Source organism: Gracilinanus agilis, chromosome 1, assembly GCF_016433145.1.
Source record: "Gracilinanus agilis isolate LMUSP501 chromosome 1, AgileGrace, whole genome shotgun sequence".
Taxonomy (NCBI): domain Eukaryota; kingdom Metazoa; phylum Chordata; class Mammalia; order Didelphimorphia; family Didelphidae; genus Gracilinanus; species Gracilinanus agilis.
The window spans coordinates 406,840,962-406,860,194 of record NC_058130.1 but is presented as its reverse complement, the minus strand read 5'-3'; the positions used below and the strand labels follow the sequence as shown (position 1 = coordinate 406,860,194).

At 37.4% G+C, this 19,233-nt stretch overlaps 1 protein-coding gene across 1 annotated transcript in view; it reads right to left on the bottom strand.

Moving 5' to 3' along the window:
- Positions 1 to 13,889, bottom strand: part of EPG5 (ectopic P-granules autophagy protein 5 homolog) — a 187,137-nt gene extending 173,248 nt beyond the window's left edge. The window contains exon 1 of the mRNA XM_044681656.1: positions 13,746 to 13,889. Within this exon, the coding sequence (XP_044537591.1) occupies positions 13,746 to 13,808 (63 nt within the window). The 5' untranslated portion in view covers positions 13,809 to 13,889. The remainder of the gene's footprint in view (positions 1 to 13,745) is intronic.
- Positions 13,890 to 19,233: the final 5,344 nt, after the last annotated feature.

Here is a 19,233-nt window from a genome sequence, read left to right as displayed (position 1 = left end):
CGAGCTCATCAACTATGGTCATATGTATACTACACACTTTAGATGCTAAATAAATGATTATTAAATGAATGGGTTGCTTTTTGAAAGGAAAAGCTGATAAGTCTTTTTAAGATTTCACAACCAAGATTTCATACATGTATTAAGATACATACATAAAATTAAAAGAATTAATTTAACTGAGGAGTTATTTTATATGTGTTTCAAAGGAGATTCTTCACCAGGTTCATGAAATGGGAACAAAGAGAAGAAAAAACCTAATAGCAAGTAGGTAAAAAACAACTATCATTTATTAAGCACTTTAAGGTTTACAAAGTACTTTAAAAAGAATATCTCATTTGATCCTCACAATAACCCTGGAAGGTAGGTTCTACTGTATCTCAATTTTACAGATAAAGAAATTAAAGAAGATAAATGTCTTGCCAAGGGCCCATGTGTCTGAGATTGTATTAAAACTCAGGTCTTCCTGACACCAATTTCATCCCTCTATGCACTGGGCCACCTACTGCCTCTACTAGTGATGTCGGCCTCTTGGTAGAAAGAATGATGGATTTATAGTCAAATATCAAGTCCATTAATAATAATAGCTAATATTTCTAGTCTCTGTTATGTGCTAGGCCCTGTGCTAAGTGCTTTAAAATTATCATCTCATTTAATCCTCACGTGACCTTGGGAGATAGGAGCTATTATTATCCCCATTTTACAGAAAAAGAAACTGAAACAAACAGTTTGAAATGGTATTTTTTCTTATATTCTCGGTAAAGGGAGTGGAATGTGAGAAGGCTGATTTGGGCTGATTAAAGCAATTAAAATAATTTTAATTACTCTTAATTTACCATATAGGTTCAAATATAGTTTTTATTTTTTACCTCCAAATCTGGTTTGTATAAAACTTGAACTTAGCCTCTAAGTACTCTTTCAAGTCTGATAAATAATAACACAAATAAGACTTAGAAGGTAGTAATGATAGAAAATTTTTTAGCCCTTAACTTCCATCTTAGAATCAATATTGTATTGGTTCCAAGGCAGAAGACTGGTAAAGGGTAGGCAATGGGGGTTAAGTGACTTGCTCAGGACCACACAGCTAGAAAGAGTCTGAGGCTATATTTGAATCCATATCCTCCCATCTCTAGACCTGGCTCTCAAACCACTGAGCTACCTAGCTGCCCCCTAAAAAAAAAAAATCTTTACTTGAATTGAAAGAAATGGCTTTTTTTAACCTTTCGTGGTAAGCACTTTTTAATATGGTAATTTTATATAACAGTTTGCCAGTGCATGCTTAGAGTAATTTTTTTTCCCCTTCTGCAGGGATCTCATTTGAGTATGGCTTAAGACTAATAAGGTATTTATTTCAGATTGTTTTCAGTCTTCCACATAACAGCTACATATAGCTAGAGTACCAACAATGAAATTACCTAACACTCCAGAAAAATTAAACTTCAAGAAGTTATTATGAAATTATTATGAGATTTGGGCAGCTGGGTAGCTCAGTGGATTGAGAGTCAGGCCTAGAGACGGGAAGTCCTAGGTTCAAATCCGGCCTCAGACACTTCCCAGCTGTGTGACCCTGGGCAAGTCACTTGACCCCCATTGCCTACCCTTACCACTCTTCCACCTATAAGTCAATACACAGAAGTTAAGGGTTTAAAATTAAAAAAAGAAAGAAATTATTATGAGATTTGTTGATAACATTAAGAAATGAAAATGAAAGTATTACATTTATAAGGAATAGTCAAGTCTATAAAATTTGATCTTTATAAAGCTAATCACCAAAAATGTCAGAACAATCTTCTTTCTCTTCCATAACCATTTAATTAAAAAAAAATTTAACTCCTTTCATTCCTTCTTGAATGAATCAATAAGCATTTATTAAGCTCCAACTATATGGCAAGCACTATACTAAAAGAGGTGGGAGTAGAGGATATAAAGATAAAAATGAAATAAGCCCTACCCTCAAAGTGATTACATTCTATTAAAGAGGCTCTGATACACACATACACAAACATTCACCTTCTCTCTCTCTCTCTCTCTCTCTCTCTCACACACACACACACACACACACACAATATAAACAAAGTAAATACAAGTTTTTTTGAGAGAGAAGGCACTAGCAGGTGGGGGATGTGTAAATAGAATTAGCTCCAGCCCATTAATAGTCAAAATCCTACTCAACCCAGGCGTGCTAATGATGTCACTCTCACCTCCCTTAGTGGGGAAGGGAGACGAGTTACCCACAGGTGACAATAAGTAACAAATCAAGAATAAGGGACTGCCCTTTGGGCAGTCCAAATCAATGTAGAAACTGCCATTTGTCCATTTGAATTAGAGGTGGACCACAGGAAGTGATGAAAGACTATCTCTTTAAGTAAGTGAGTGAACTTCCTGTGGGGGCAGTTGCCGTCTCGAACTGGAAGAAGAAGCATCTCCTGAGACCACAGACAGCTTACACTCTGTATTGTCACGTGGGTAAGTTAGGCTGACTTCCTTGGCCTAGCTGGGCCAATTCTAAACTCTGCCTATCTGGCTGTTGGGCCTTGTGGCTTACAGCTTCATTTATTTAGCTTTTTAACCTTCTCTCTCTCTGTCTAGGCCTTTGGCCTGGACTAGCCTCTCCCTTTTCTCTTTATTCTTATACTTTTACCTTCCTGATTGTAAATAAACTTGCCTCAACCCGATGCTGACTTGGGTCTGATTTAATTACGGAATCAACCTGAATTGTTGATTCCTGGCGGTCACACATTTTAATATATATATCTATAAATACTTAAATTTTCTTTCTTACAGGGAATCAGGAAAAGCTGCACATGTAAAAAGTGGAATTTGAGTTGTCTTTAAGGAAGTAAGGGATTTTAAGAGACAGAAGTGACTAGGTAGTACACCCAAGAATGAAGAAGATAGCCAATGTAATGGAACAGAGTTAGTAGATGGAGTATCATTTGGCGAACAACAAAGATAGTTTGGCTAATTAGTAAAAGTGAGGTTAAGAAAGTAATATATAATATGAAAGGTAGGCTGAGGTCAGGTTATGAAGTCTTTAAATGCCAAATAGAGTAATTTTTATTTTATCCCTCTTAATGAACCACTGGAGTTTATTGCAGAGGGATAGGGAAGAGGAAAAGGGTGAAATGGCAAAAACTATGCAAGGAAAACCACTTTGACAGCAGTATTGAGGACAGGCCAAAGAAGTGGAAAAGAGCCTTGAGAATGGGAAACCAATTACAAAAACTATTGCAATAGTACAAAGACAGGAAGTGATACAGAAATTGGTGGGCTCCTACGTAGTATTTGAAAGAATGTCTCAAATTTTTTATACACAAGCTTAAAAGGCAACCAGTGATAAATGTGGGGTGTTGCTGGTATACATCCTTCATAAGTAAGTCCACATGCATCCATAAGATCAGCCTAATCCCTGTAAACTGATGCAATCATTCTGGAAGACAAAGGGCTATAAAACTGCATACCTTCTGATCTAGTAATATTTCTACTGGGCCTGTATACTGTCAATGTGAATTCTGGAAGCCCCAAGTTTGTCCATTTCCCTTGAGAACTTGCCTTTAAGGGAAGTCCCAAACTGAATCCCAAAGAGAATCTCAAAGGACGAAGGATCTAATTGTACAAAAACATTTATAGCTGCTCTTTTTGTGGTGGCAAAGAATTGAAAATTGAGGGGATGTCCATCAATTGGGGGAATGACTGAACAAATTGTGGTACATGTTGGTAATGGAACACTATTGTGCTATAAGAAATCATAAGCAAGATGATTTCTGAAAAAGCAGGAAAGATCTGCGGGAACTGATGCAGAGTGAAATAGAAGATTGCTTGTAATAACTGCAATATTAGACAATGATTATCTGTGAAAATTTGGCTACTATTAGCAATGCTTTGATCTGGGACAATCCTGAAAGACTTATATCAGGGAATGCCATCTACCTCCAGAGAAAGAACTGTTGGAGTCATCTTTCACCTCAGTACATTTATTCTTTTATTTTGGGGGTTGGTTAAGTATGAGTTGCTCTTACAGCAATGACCAAAATGGAGGTGTGTTTTGTATGCCAATAAAAATAAAATTTTTATTGCTTCTATAATATTTATCCTTTCTTCTTTCAGAACAACTTAGGCTTGAAAATGGACACAGAGGGGCAGATAGGTACAGTGGATAGAGAGCCAGGTCTAGAGATGGAAGGAGGTTCTGGGTTAAAATATGACCTTGGACACTTCCTAGCAGTATGACCATGGGCAAGTCACTTAATTCCAATTACCTATCATCTATTTTTTTTAAAACCCTTACTTTCTCTCTTAGAATTGATATAAAGTATCAGGTCCAAGGCAGAAGAGCAGTTAAAGTTTTTTTTTTTTAATGGATACATATAAACTAGATTGGTAGATAATTTAAGCATGAAAATGTATGTTGGAACAGAATAAATATGAATATATAAGTATCTGGAGTAAGATTTCTTTCTTCAAGTGAATCTGTCCAGGTTTGATAAGTAGATATGGTTTCACAATTTGACATATGCCAAGTGGATGCCAAGTAAAAACTATGGAAAGAGAAGAGAAAGGCCAAGTCACTCTGGTCCCTCCTTGGCTACCATAATTGCTAAGGGTATTACTGTCTTGTAATTCCTAGAGAGCACTGGAAGAACAGGATAAGATGGAGCATTTAGGCTGCCCCCAGCATGATCTCACCCATATCATCAATTATTTGGGAGATGAAATATACCTCAGTGGAATCAGTCACTTCATTATCTACAATATAGAAATTGTAAACTCAAAACCAAACCAAAAAAAATCACTTTAAGGAAGATTTCCTAGGGCACAGGTAAACAGCACAAGAAAGTACAAACTGACCTTGAGATAGCATCAGATAATTAATATCAAAGTATGTAGGTGAACCATTCGGTAAATCAATGAAGATATTTATATAGAGACTTAAGGAAATAAAAATATAACATTGTTCACTTCCTGATAAAATTGCACAAATTCATAAATTGCCAAAATTTACCACAAATGAAGTCTACAACTACTCAAGCTTTTCTGAAGAAAAGAGTCATACTTTAAATTAATATAGTGGGAAACTACAGGAAAAGATTTCCTGAATTTTTTTCATTTGGAAAATCGCCTTATATTATTTAAGAAGAGACTATGAATTTTTACCTATCACTATGAAATAACATGGAATTCTAAATTTTGCATTTAATGAGTTATATTTTAAGACTGAAACTATTCTTGCTTTTTTAATTGTTGTAAAAACAAAGGGACTCAATTAACATGAAAACATTCTGATATGAATTTTATTTTAACTTCAATTTATTTACATGAATACCTATACATACACACATATGCATATGAACTGTACATACACACACACACACACACACACACACACGACCCACAAAAATTCTAAGAGCAAGACTAAGACAACTCTTATAAGGGAAGAGGTGATCATTAAAAGACAACATGGTTTCATCAAAATATATCATGCCAAAGTAACCTCATTTCTTTTTTTGACAAGATTATTAAACTGACAAAGTGACAGCAAAAACCTGTTAAGAATCAGTTGTCTAAAAGTAAATTAGGGTGCCTTGGGAAGCAGTAGCTTCCTCCTTAGTGGAAGTCTCTAAGCAGGGGCTAAAGAACCACTTGTTGGTTAAATTAAAACCTCTTCAAGTCTAGGTTGGACTAGATGATCACAGACGTCTCTTACAACTTTGAGAATCTACAAAAACAAGGAGAGATTGGGCTCTGCCACTAAGTAGCTCTGTGGTTTCCTAATATTTAAAATTAAGAGGTTGGATTACATTATTTCTAACAATCCTTGCAGCTCTAAATTGCTGGATTTTGGTTCATTTAATTTAAAATGTTTCTAGAGTTGATAATTTAAAATAAATGATGCCATATATCAGGGAGGCGAATTAACATTTTTCCAAGTCTAGTTTTACACAAGATTATTTCATTTGAAAATATAGCAAAATATCTATAATCACCTTAAGATAGTTATGATTTATAGAAGATCCTGTACTAGCAGTCCAAAGTTTTCAGGTTAAACTATCAATGTAAAGTGTGTGGAACAGTAATGTAGCCTGATGAACAGAATATCAGGCTTGGAGCCAGAAAAACCTAGATAGGACCTGCCTCAAGACCTCACATATATATGAGTGATGGTAGGCAAATCCCTTAACCTCTAAGTAGCATCTATTTCATTATGCAATGTAAGGTTCATAAGAGATACTACATAAAGGTTTTTATAAACCATTATTTGATATGTAACTGTGAATAATAATTAATCATCTCTACATCTTAGAAGTGGAAGATTTAGAGGTCATCTTGTCCAATTTCTTTCCCAAAGAAAAAATGCCCTCTCTTCCCCTGAAAGTCAACCCAGCCTCTGTTTGAACACAGGTAGTGATTCTCAGAATTTTTCATAGAGTTGTTAAGAAGATCAAAAGCAAAAGTCCCACATACAACAAAATATTCACAACAATATTTCTGTTTATAAAAAAAAACAGGAAAAAATAGATGTCCATAAATTGGGGATTAACCATTCCCCATGTACAAGTTGTAGTATATAGAATGAAAAAAGGCTGTGCTGTAGGAAAAGATGAACATGATGAATTCAGAAAAGTATGGGGAAACATACAAAATAAAGAGCAAAACTGAGAAAACAAGCACAATTATTACAATATAAATGGAAAGAACAGCACAGCAACCAAACTGAAACCAAAAGCTGTGAAAATATAACTAAGTTTGTACCCTAATAAGAGATATGAGAAGATACCTTTCCCTTCTTTGCAAAGCTGGTAGACAAGAGTTTTCTTTTTTTATTCTTTATTATAAGAGATGATTCTCTAAAAAGGGTATATCTAAACTGGAATTAGGATACTGGAGATCAGTTAGTCCAACATCCTAAATTTTACAGCTGGCGAAAGAAACTGAGAGACCTTTCCCAAAGTCACATTAAGTAGTAAACAGCTGACCTGTTCAAACCCAACTCTCATAACATATCCTGGAGGTGTCAAATATGAAGTCCACAACACTCCCCAGAGTAGATGAACCAGATTAAAACATAATTGGAGGGGGGGAACATAATTGGGTAATATTTAACAAATAAAAATGAACTAAAAGAAACATTACATAAATTAATTGACTAAGACAAGTGTTGAGATTACATTTCCTTTTCCCTTCATTGCAAAGTGGTCAAAAATTATAGATGTGCAGAAACTTCTATGTAGCACAGTGGATAGTGTTCCAGGCCTGGAGTCAGTAGGGCCTGAGTTCAAATATGACCTCAGACACTTCCTAGTTGTGTGACCCTGAATACATCTCTCAACAATGATTGCCAAGTCCTTGCTGCTCTTTTGTCTAAGAATTGATACTAAAACAGAAGCCAAGGCAGAAGATAGGATTAAAAAAAATATTATAGATGTAAAATCTTGAATAAATTTTGATTTGTTTTGCTGAATTGCCTTTTTTCTTTTTTTTTTTTTTAATTTTTAAAAGAAAGAAAACTGGGCAAAAGAGGGGACCATAGATATTGAAATTAATGGCTATAAATCAAAAATAACAGAAAAATGAGAATTTTTTAATGCCTTCACCTAATTTCTCACCACTGAATAAAGGCCTGTTACTGCACTCTAAAAAAAAATTGTTTTTAATCATGTAAATGGAAATACATAAAGATTTCACTGGGCATGATAGAAGTTGTCTTTAGTGTTTTGTGTGTGTGTGTGTGTGTGTGTGTGTGTGTGTGTGTGTGTGTGTGTGTGTGTGTGTGTGTGTGTGCTCGCGCGCGCGCGCATTTGTGAATGGGGGGGGGGGGGGAATGAAAGCCCAGAAAGGAAGTGTAAAGGGTGATATGAAAGGCAAGAGGGGAAGAAAAGATCTCATCTGGGTCACATGAATATTTGATACCCAAGGGATGGATGGAATTTTCAAGAGCTAAAAGATGTTTATTAAAATAATGAAAACAAACAAGAAAAGGGGATTAGAAACAAAAAAAAAAAAAATCCATGATAGCTACTGGAGGGACCATGGAAAAACAGGTACATTGATACACTGTTAGAAGAACTGTGAACTTATTCAGATATTTTTGGAAATGTAAGAATGGAATTTGTGAACTAAGGCCAAGAAGTTGTTAAACTGCATATAACTCTTGAACCAACTTTATCACTCTTAGGTCCATATCCTCAAAGAGATAAACTAAAAGAAAAAGGTCCTATATGTACAAAAATATGTATAGCAGTTTTTTTTTATCGTAGTCAAAAACTGGAAACTAAGGGAAAGAAAGCCCTATTGGCAAAAAGCTAAACAAAATTGTGGCATATGAATGTAATGGAATATTACTATGCCATAAGAAATGATGAAATGGAGCATTTTAGAGGAAACTAAGAAGATCTTTATAAACTGCGTGAATAACTAGAAAAATAATTTATACAATGACAACAATATTACAGAGAAAAACAACTTTGAAAGGCTCTCCTAAAAGAGAGGTGATAACTTAAGGCAGAAAAGAGACACATACTTTTGGACTTGGCTACTGTGGAAATTTATTTTATTGGACCATTATGTTTTTATTTGCTTAATGGTAGGGGGAATTGGGCAAATGTGTAATTTTTTAAATTTTAATTTTTAAATTTTAATTTAATTTTTTTTATTTTAAAAGAACAAAAGTTTAAAAGTTAATCTAGTTGGCCTAGAAAGAAGCCTAGAAAGAAAACCTGTATTCCTGGTGAAAAACATTTATAGACTATATAAAGATCATATATAATCCTTTTTCCCCCAGATTCCAAAGACAATACTTTTATTCAACCAAAGACTAGGATGTGAAAATAGCAAACTTAATTCCAAGGTTTGAGGCCTAAAGTAAAAGCTTAAAGAGTGAATGGAGTATAATTACTAAAAGAAAATATGAATGTCTTAATAATCTAAATATTACATATACAATATAATCAGTAAATGTTAAAATTGTTGGGACCTCAGACAGATAAGTAAGGAAGAAAAGTGACTCATCCAAAAAGCTATTAAGTGGGAAAGTTGGGATTCAAATCCACAACCTCAAAACTACCCAAGAAGAGTGAATTTTTTTATTCAATTGAATATAAGAACCTCAAAATTATTTCATATTGTAATAAAATTTTATATATACCTCACTGTAATTCAGCTAACATGTACTGAGTGCCAGAGGATCATAGATTTAGAGCTGGGAGCTTAGCAATCAATGCACTTAGTATGAAAAAGAGGGATCATGAGGAAAGGCCATGATGGGGCACAACCTTTAAGGAACATTGCCTCTCCTCCATTAAAAATCATACATTTTATCATTACATGTTGGCTTCAAAAAGGCAAACCAATGGACAAAACAAGGAACCTTGGGTCTGTACAACATTCTTTAATTCAATTACTACTGGTTAAGTAGATGTCATTGGTTTTTTGACAACTCTTTAATTATTACTATTAATAAACTACTCATAGTTGTATAGCACTTTAAAGTTAACAAAGCACTTCTTCTGCAACAACCCTGTGAAGTAGAGATGCGAGAATTATCTTCATTTTACAGTTGGGAAAATAAACTTGGAAAAGTTAATTTACTTGCCCCTGGTCACACTACTAAGCTAGTAAGTAGCTGAGGTGAGACTTGAATTCAGATCTTTAGACATTAAGTCTGGCACTCTATTACAAAAATAGATCTGTTCAAGAGCCAACTTGTATTAAAAATGTGAAATAACATCATATAGGGCATTATAGTATGTTGATTTTTTTTAAATAAAGCAAGTTGGTATTATAGTATATTGATTTTTTTTAATGAAGCAAGTTGGAGAAAGAAAAATTTTCTCCCTACAGGCACTGTACTTAACACTGATTGATATGTACATGACATTCTACCAATGAGTTTCTCAGTCAACTAGCAATAATTAAGAAGCTCTCGTGTGCCATGAAAAGTGCTAAGTGCTAGAGATATAAAGAAAGAAAAACCAGTCCCCAGTCCCTGCTCTCAAGGTTTTGGCAATCCAAAGGTGGAGACAACTATGTAGCACTTAATTACAGACAGGGAAAGGCTTCTTCCAGATAGAAGATGGGACTATAACTGAGGCTTGAAGTAAGCCAAGAGAAGCTAGGAAGTTAATTAGAATCCTATCATTATTTATAGCATTTATGGAAAATAATAAAAGAATGAACATGTCAAAGCAAATTTTGAGTAGATATACTATTCCCAAAATGGCAGACTGACAATTTCTGTAATGATCCTGGAAAGAACAGTGTGATCAATTCCCCAGCACCTGGTATGGTGCCTGGTACATAGTAAGTACTTGGACTTTAATGCTGACATAATACCATTCAAATTCAAATTCTTCTATTTACTAGTTGCCACTTTACTTCCAGAGCCTTATTTTCCTTATATGTAGAATAGGTTTAAAAGTATTTGCACTTGGAGCAGCTAGGTAGCATAGTGTATAGAGTGCCAGGCCTCCAGTCAGAAGAACCTGGGTTCAAATTTGACCTCAGACACTTCCTCAATGTGTGACACAAGAAAAGTCACTTAACCCCAACTGTCTAGTCCTTACTCCTTTTCTGCCTTGGAATTGATACTTTAGCATTAATTCTAGAAAAGAAAAAGTATTTATACATGTAAAAAGTATTTAGTAAATTATAAAATGCCAAATAAATGAGCTATTATTTTTAATAAAGCTCTCTAGATTGAAGGACTGAAACTCCACCCAAAGCCTTCTTTTAAGGATGGCAGAACCTGGACTTCACAGCTAACTCCATTTTGCTTTTGCTGGGTTTCAACTCCACAAAACAAAATTAACATCTCCCAACCCCCATATCAGGTACACCATGAAGTCCTATTCCACCTCTCCCCACTTTTGCAGCTTCTTCTTGTGTGTTGTCTTCTGTCATATGTATCTTTCTTTTTCTTAACTGTATCCTCATTGGCACCTCAGCACAGTTCCAGGCACAAAGTAGGCACTTAATAAATGTTTATTAAATGTTTGCTCTAAAGAAATCTATCAAGAGAAAAAGGAAGGCAGCAAAATAAAACTTATGTAAATCAGCTTCTCAAACAAAAAATCCTACGAAAGTCCCTGGGCGCCTCTAAACATTTTCTCCAAGATGCCCATCAAACTTTAATTTCAAGAAGCCCTTCTTAATTATAGGATTCTAATGGCAATTCCTTCACTTTCTGATTTGTTCCAATCTTCACTTTTGTCATTGTTGATCACTCTATTCTACTGAAGACAGCTTTCCATCTGTGCTGTCCCCCCAGGAGGCAGTTTTCCACCTATGCTATCCTCCTGGCCAGATTCAACATTACCTTCTAAATTAATAAATTTGTCTTTTTATTTTTAAACTAAGTTTACGAGTCTTGCATTCTTGCAAAGGGCACCCTTCCTGAACACTGAAGGGTTCACTTCAAGCCCCCCACAATATTAAGTCGACATTTCAGACAAACTGACCTACCCTAACTAGCTGTTCTATGAACAAACATTCCATTTCCTATTTCCATTCTGTCTCCTTCCTCATCTTCAACTGTTAAAATCTTTACTTCCTTCAAAATACAGCTCAAATACCTTCTCCCCATTCCACTGAGGTTTTAATGCTTTCTCTCTCCTCAATTACCTTATATATCCTTAAGTATATCAGAGCCCACATGCCTCAACACCTAATTCCCTATAATATAACATACAAAAGGGGGATTAATAAATGTTTTTAAATTGAATACTGAACCACAACTTAAATGAATGAAAAAGAAGAATGTCAGTCACTACTTGGCATATGACCACCATTACTGCTTTCCATATAAACTTGGCTGTGAGAAAGTTAAAATTATCTGGCTCCAGACTTCTATCTATCATGAGCACGTTAATTTTCTTCTCTATTTGGAAAATTCTTTCAGAGCAGAAATGGGAACAGAAGTATCTGGAAGATTTTGAAGAAACCATTGAAAAGAGCAACACAAACTAAGAAGATACACTCTAAATCACTGAAGGGTCATTACCCTTCATTAGAGGAGGATCATTAAAGTATATTGAGCCAGATACACACACAAATTCAGAGCCCTAAACAATTTACCACAAAAGTCTAGTCTAACCAAGAGAATCCTGATAAGATCATCTTAAACAGATAAACAGAGGTTCCAAATTTGTGAAGTCCTACAGTGCTGGAAAGTGCAGGAGTGCCTGAGGTGGCCCATTCCATTTTGGTACACAAAAGCAAAAGTGAAGAATAAAAAGGGACCCCTTTTACCTCAGAATTTTTTTGTGGGACAGAGGTCTGGAAAAGATTCTTGAATGCATCCCACACAAACCATGCTACAAAGTTTAATTGCCATTGCTCTCCCTCCATTGGTGGTGCTTTCACATCAAGGGGCTTCAGGTAAGAATAAAAGGCGGACTGAGAGTTAAACAGATTCCAGACAAAAGAGAGACTAGGAAATATTTAGCCATGAGCAGAGTTCATGGGGTGGGAAACAAGTGTACCAAGAGGAGGTCCCCAGGGCAAAGAAGCATATGTTAGGGTGGAATAAATTTTACTCTTTTTAGGGGAAGGAGAGAAATCAGCCTAGGGCCTGGAGAGGGGGATGGAGCTAAACTTCAGGACCCTAAGATTTAAGGGTCAAGGTTTTGGTTCTAGGTCAAAGACTTGAAAGAGAGTGGGAATGATGAGGCCTAGGAAAAGAGAGCTAGAAGATTAATAGAATTCAAAAACCCCAGTAAAAGAAAACAAATGAATGAGTTATGGCAGTGAAGGAAGGCCTCAGAGTTAGGAAGTCAGAGCCCTTTACAAAGTTTGATAAGGACACAATGGGAGAATAGGAGGCGGGGAGATAGATAATGGAGTACAAGGCCTGTGGCAATGGGGAGTGGGTTCTTTTAAAAAAAAAAGTCGGTGGCCTCCAGACTGGGTCTAGAGAAGAGACCCTGTGGACGGCCCCTGGACTTTGGCTGGGGGAAAGGAGGAGAGGCTGGGCAAACAGTGGTAGCTGCGACGGTGGGTTAAGTTCGAATCTTAAGTTGGGAGGGGAGAGCGAGAACAAGTCGATTCCACTTTTGGGGATGACAAAGAAGGAAGCCTGAAATGGGGAAAGGGGAGGGAAGGGAATGAAGGGTAGGGGTCTGGGACGGGGGAAAGGGAGAAAGGGGGAGAGGGGGAGAGGGAAGGGGAGGACCCGAGTTTGAGACTAGAAGACTCCGCAGGACCCGATAAGTGAAAAAGAAGGGAAAAAGAAATCAACCTCAGTGACTGGGAGGAGTAAGGAGAAAGCAGTGGTCTCTGATTGGGAGGAGAGCCAGGGTCCGAAACCGAGGGGCAGAGAATCGAGGTGCGGGATTGGGGGAAGGAGGGCGGGACAACCAGGGTCTGTGATTGGAAGAGGGGACGACGGAGTGGGGAGGGAGTGACCTGTTATTGGGGGGGAGCTGAGGGTAGAGGTCTGTGATTGGAGGGCATGGAAGGGTCGAGATCTGTGTTGGGGATGAGGAAGGGCCGGGATCTGGGATTGGGGGAGCTGGGAAAGGGTCGAGGGCTGTGATTGGAAGGTGAGGGTCTGGATTTGGGGGCAAGGAAGGGCCGGGATCGGGGATTGGGAGGTGGCAGGAGGCCCGAAATTGGGCCAGAAGAGGGGTCACAGCTCCGTGACGACAGGGGGAGGGGTAGTGTCTATGACGCGCCGTAGTTGTGGGGTGACAAGGGTCCTCAGGAAGAGGAGAGAGACGCATAATAAAGAAGACGTAAATCCACCGAGACCTTACCTTGGTTTTAGCCCGGCTGGCTTTGGCCTTGGTCCGACGCAGGGGCCTCACCGCCTCGGCCATGTTTCCAGCTTCTGCTCTGACCCGGGGTTTGTTATTGTCAAAATGTTTCCCCACGCACAGCTCTCTTCGGTTTCCGGCCTCGGTCACGTGGCCTGTGCCTCCACCAATCCCTTACGAGGGGTAGGACCTGGGCGCCCTACTGACTGTGGAATAAAGCCAACTACAGCCCGCTGGCGGCCCTTTTCCCTAGAGGAACCTGAGTCCACGGGTTTCACACCTTCCTCCGGAGACCCAGATTTGTCCTGGTTCCGCGAAGAGTGCCCAGGGGGAGGGGAGAGAAGAGCGCATGCGCATGGCGCCTCCTTCCAGCTTCCACCCATCCCCTGACATAGAACAGACTTTTCTGGGACGGTGGAGTTCTTTAACCTGGTACCTGGAGAGTGGCAGTCTACGCAGTCCTTGAAATCTTCCTGTGCTGGGGAGCCCACGATCCCCTGAGGCGACCTATTTCGTTTCCGAACCACCCTCATCTCATTTGTATTCATTGAGACGTCCTAAGTGAGGAAACTCCCTTTACTAGTGCCGGTGGGCGCCTCCTCTGCCTTTTATCTAGTCTTGGCGAAGTGCCAGGACCTGCTTCAGTGTCTTCCAGCCAGCAAGTTATCTAAGGCAGGATTTGAACCTATGCTTTTCTGACTAAGGCCAGACCCCTCTTTATTTTATTATTATTTTTTCAGCCCCAAATTGGCTTCTCAGATTCTGCTGCTCCTTCAATGTGTGGGCACTCTCACCTGAAGATCTTGGGACTGCTGTTAGCCAAAAAAATTCGTTATCCCTAGGCCGACTCTGAAGCTAAGAGACTTGGCCAGATGTGCCTGGAGCTTGGCCTCTAATCCTTCCCTATATTAATTACTTTGTATACTTTTCTATTAATTATTTCGAGTTTGTTAGTATTTGTTCACATCACCCCTACTAATACTATTGTGTATAGACTTTAATACTATGGTATACTTTATATTACATATATTTTGTATTGTAGACTAACTTTAATACCATTGTATATGTTGTATACTGATTTTGATGCTATTATCCTGTTATATACTTACTTTACTATTACTTTGAATGTATTGATGATATATGTCTTCTAGTCCCTCCATATAGAACCTAAGTTCCTTGGCTTGTGCTGTGCATGTAATAAGCACCTAATATACTGTACCTATTAGTTGGGATCGTCTAGAGTTTGCACTTTTCCTAGCACTGCCTTCCTTCACAACCCAGGACCACCTTCATTAGAGACATTCTTAAATATGCAGGACAAATGGGGGTACTTAATACCTAGTTAGAGCCTAGTGGCTCTTCTGATCCAAACCTTCCTTGGCTCCCCCTCCCCCTACACTCTCAGCTGAGGATGTTGCCTTATTTTACAGAAAAAAAAAACTGAGACCTTTTACCTTACTCTTCTCCCATTTTCCTTATCTCCTATCACTCATCTGCCACCATCTGCTCCTTCACTCCTGTCTCACATGTTAGGTTGACCTTTCTCCTTAACCTAGGCCAACCCCTCTACCTGCTCAAGCAATCTCACTCCATCATCTACAGCAGATTGCTCCCTCTATCACATTTTCATTCTCTCCCTGTCTTCTGGTCTTTGCAGACTCCCTATAAATGTGCCCATATCTCCCCGATACTGAAAAGGCCATCACTTCTATTCCCACTTCACATTCCATCCCAGTCAACTATCATCCTATATCTCCTTTGCTTCTCTAAACTCTAAAGTGATTTTCCTAAAGCACAAATCCAATCATGTCTCACTTCCCTACTCAAATTCCAGTGGCTCCAAGAACAAATGCTTTTAAAAAGCTTTATTTAACATTCAAATTATATTTCCAGTCTTTTTACTCCTTATTTCCTTCGACCTAATGACATAGACCTGGCTTTTCCACAAACAAAACACTCCATGTCTCAGATCCAGGCATTTTCTCTGGCTGTTCCCCACACCTGGAATGCTTGCTTTTGTCTCATCAACTCTGCCTCCTGATCTCCCTGGCTTCCTTTAAGTCCCAACTAAAATCCCATCTACAGGAAGGCTTTCCATTCCCCCTTTTAATCCTATTGCCTGCTTTTTTTTAATTATCTCCTATTTATTTAATATATAGCTTGTTTGTACATATTTGATTGAGTGTTGTCTCTCCCATATATTGAATCAGCCTATTCCTCCTTTTGTATCCTCAGTGCCTGGAACATAGTAGGTAAGCTTAATAAATGTTTACTGATTGAAGATACCTTTAGATATCACTTAAACTCTCAGTGCCTCTATTTGCTTCTTAACAAAATGATGAGGTTAGACTAAATCTCAAAGGCTACCAAAATAGGTATATGATTTAGACATAGTGAATATTGTAAGTAAATTAGGGGGATATAGAATATCACCTATCAAATCTATGGAGAAGGGAAGAATTTATGACCAAATGATATAGAGAACATTACAAGATATAAAATGAATAATTTTAATTATATTAAATTTAAAAGCTTTTGTGCAAACAAAACCAATACAACCAAGATTAGAAGGGAAACAACAAATTGGGGGGAAAATTTATAACAAATTTCTCTGATAAAGGTCTTATTTCTCAAATATATAAAGAACTAAGTCAAATTTATAAGAATACAAGTCGTCCCCCTATTTCCATATTATTCATTTTTGTAATAGAGTAAACTTTAAAAACCAAAACCCAACATCCTATACTCATATAAACAAGTGCTAAATCATGTGTTTTCTTCTAGATTTCTACTCCCACAGTTTTTTTTCCTCTGGATGTGGATAGTATTCTTTCTCATAAGTCCCTTGGAATTGTCCTGGCTCATTGCATTCCTACTAGTAGCAAAGTCTATTACATTTGATTGTCCCATAATGTTTCAGTTACTGTGTACAATGTTCTCCTGGTTCTGCTCATGTCACTCCATACATGATTATAATTTTTAAGAAAACCCAGTTTTATATCCATAACCCCTACAAAACCAGGTTCTAAATAACCTATGTTGCCATCTAGTGGCATTTTCTTACTCCTACATCATACTATTTCTATGTTATCATTCATTCTACAAGAATGTCATATAATTAACTCCATTTCAATTGATCAAGCATTAAGTTTCTAGTTGATTGACTGATTGACTGTGGAGGGCACAGTGCTAGATGTCAGTATCAGGAATTAACAAGACTTCATGAGTCTTATAGTTCCAGATCCCTGGTTTTACAGATGAGTTCTAGATTCTAAAACTTAAACAGGTTAAATAATTTGATCAATGGAGAAGTGAACTAGAATTCCTAATTGTATATTCTTTCTCCTAGGGAAGACTGAACATCTATTTCACATATAATACTATACTAATAGGAGGACTAGGTCCTCATTGGCCCAGTTCAATTAATGTTGGAGAGATGTTAACTGGAGATTTGAAATTAAAATCAATCCTCAGATAGAAGATAAAGGATTTCTTTTAAATCCATAAAGAACAAACAATGTAACTGGACTGTGGTGAAATGAAAAGAACACTTGGAGTCTCAAGAGTCCTGAGTTCAAATTTCACCTTGATATTTTACTGGGTCTTTGGCAAGGTATCTTGGTTTCTATGGGCCCAAAATCCTCATCTGTAAAATAAGGGGATTTGGACTGGTCCTCTGAGATCCCTGCAGTTCTAGACAAAAAGCCCATTTTCTTATGAAATTGTTCTAGTCCTAGATCTTTTTAACAGTTAAAGCACAATATGATGGCAGGAAGAATCCTAGGAATGTAGTCTGAGGACTTGGGCTGAGAATCCTGGCTCGGCTATTTACCTTGTATAACAATAGCCAATATGGTTCACCTCTTTGGGTCTCAGTTTTCTTGTCTGTAAAATAAGTAATGGAACTAGATGGTCTTTGAGATCATTTCATGCTCTAAATCTTAAAATCCCTTAGACAAGTAGTCATTTTTGCAAAACAGTTTCCAAAATTTCAAATCCAAGGTGTTAATGGTCCCCTCTCTCTAAAATAGGTAAATCAGGGCAAAATATATTTAAATCTATTTTCTGTTTCCTTGCCCTCCTGCCACATTCTCTCTTCTCCTCCCCATTATTCATACATTCCCATTTGCCACACCTTCATTGTTAAATGACTTAAACAAATGGGCAAATAGTTGCTTGCTATGCTTCCATCCTACAACATAGCCCACACTTCTTAAGCTAAACACTTTTGTCCATATATGACACTCTTCCTCTCACATTTCTTATGCGACCCTGTTACTGCTGCTCTTCTCTCTCTAAATTTTAACCATTCAAAATATTTTAAAGGCTTCCAATATCTGCATGGCCTCAAAACGATATTTTCACTTTCTATTGCCCACCAATAATTTTTATTTCAATTGGGTGTAAACTCTAAAGAGCAGAGTACATCTTATGTAAACTTTGTTCCCCTGTGCTTAGCATATTGTTCTACACATAGCCCTTAATAAATATTTGTTGAATAAATGAGTATAGTTCAGAGTCAAAAAGGAAAAATTTCCTTGAAAGAAAATTCCTAAAGAAAAACTCAGAGACACACAAAACACTAATGCAATACATTTAATTTAATTTTCTTTCAAAGAAATATTTACAAATAGAAAGTGAAATAGAACTAGATCCTTAACATTTCTTAAAAGCTCACAACACTTTTCTAAATCCCTCCTGGTTAGAGAAACGCAAATTAAAACAACTCTGAGGTACCACCTCATACCTAGCCCATTGGACTTATGACAGCAAAGGAAAGGGATAAATGTTGGAGGGGATGTGGCAAAATTGGGACACTAATTGGTCCCACTGCTGGTGGAGTTGTGAATTGGTCCAACCATTCTGGAGGGTAATTTGGAACTATGCTCAAAGGGCTTTAAATGAATACCTGCCCTTTGACCCAGCCATACCACTTCTGGGTTTCTACCCCAAAGAGATAATAAGGAAAAGGACTTGTACAAAAATATTCATAGCCACGCTTTGTGGTAGCAAAAAATTGGAAAATGAGAGGGGGTGTCCATTGATTGGGGAATGGCTGAATAAATTGTGGAATACGTTGGTAATGGAATATTATGCTTAAAGGAATAAAGAAATGGAGGAATTCCATGTGAACTGGAATGACCTCCAAGAATTGATGCAGAGTGAAAGGAGCAGAACCAGAAGAGCATTGTAAACAGAGACTGATACATCATGGTACAATTGAATGTAATAGACTTTTCTACTGTCAGCAATGCACTGACCCAGGACAATCCAGAGGAACTTGTGAGAAAGAATGCTTTCCATATCCAGAGAAAGAACCATGGAACCAGAAATGCATTAGAAAAATATACGCTCGATCATGTAATGCAATAGGGATGTGATTGGAATTTTGATGTCAAACGATCACTCTACTGTAAATATGAATAACATAGAAATATGTTTTGATCAATGATGCATGTATAACCCAATGGAACTCGACTTTGGGAGG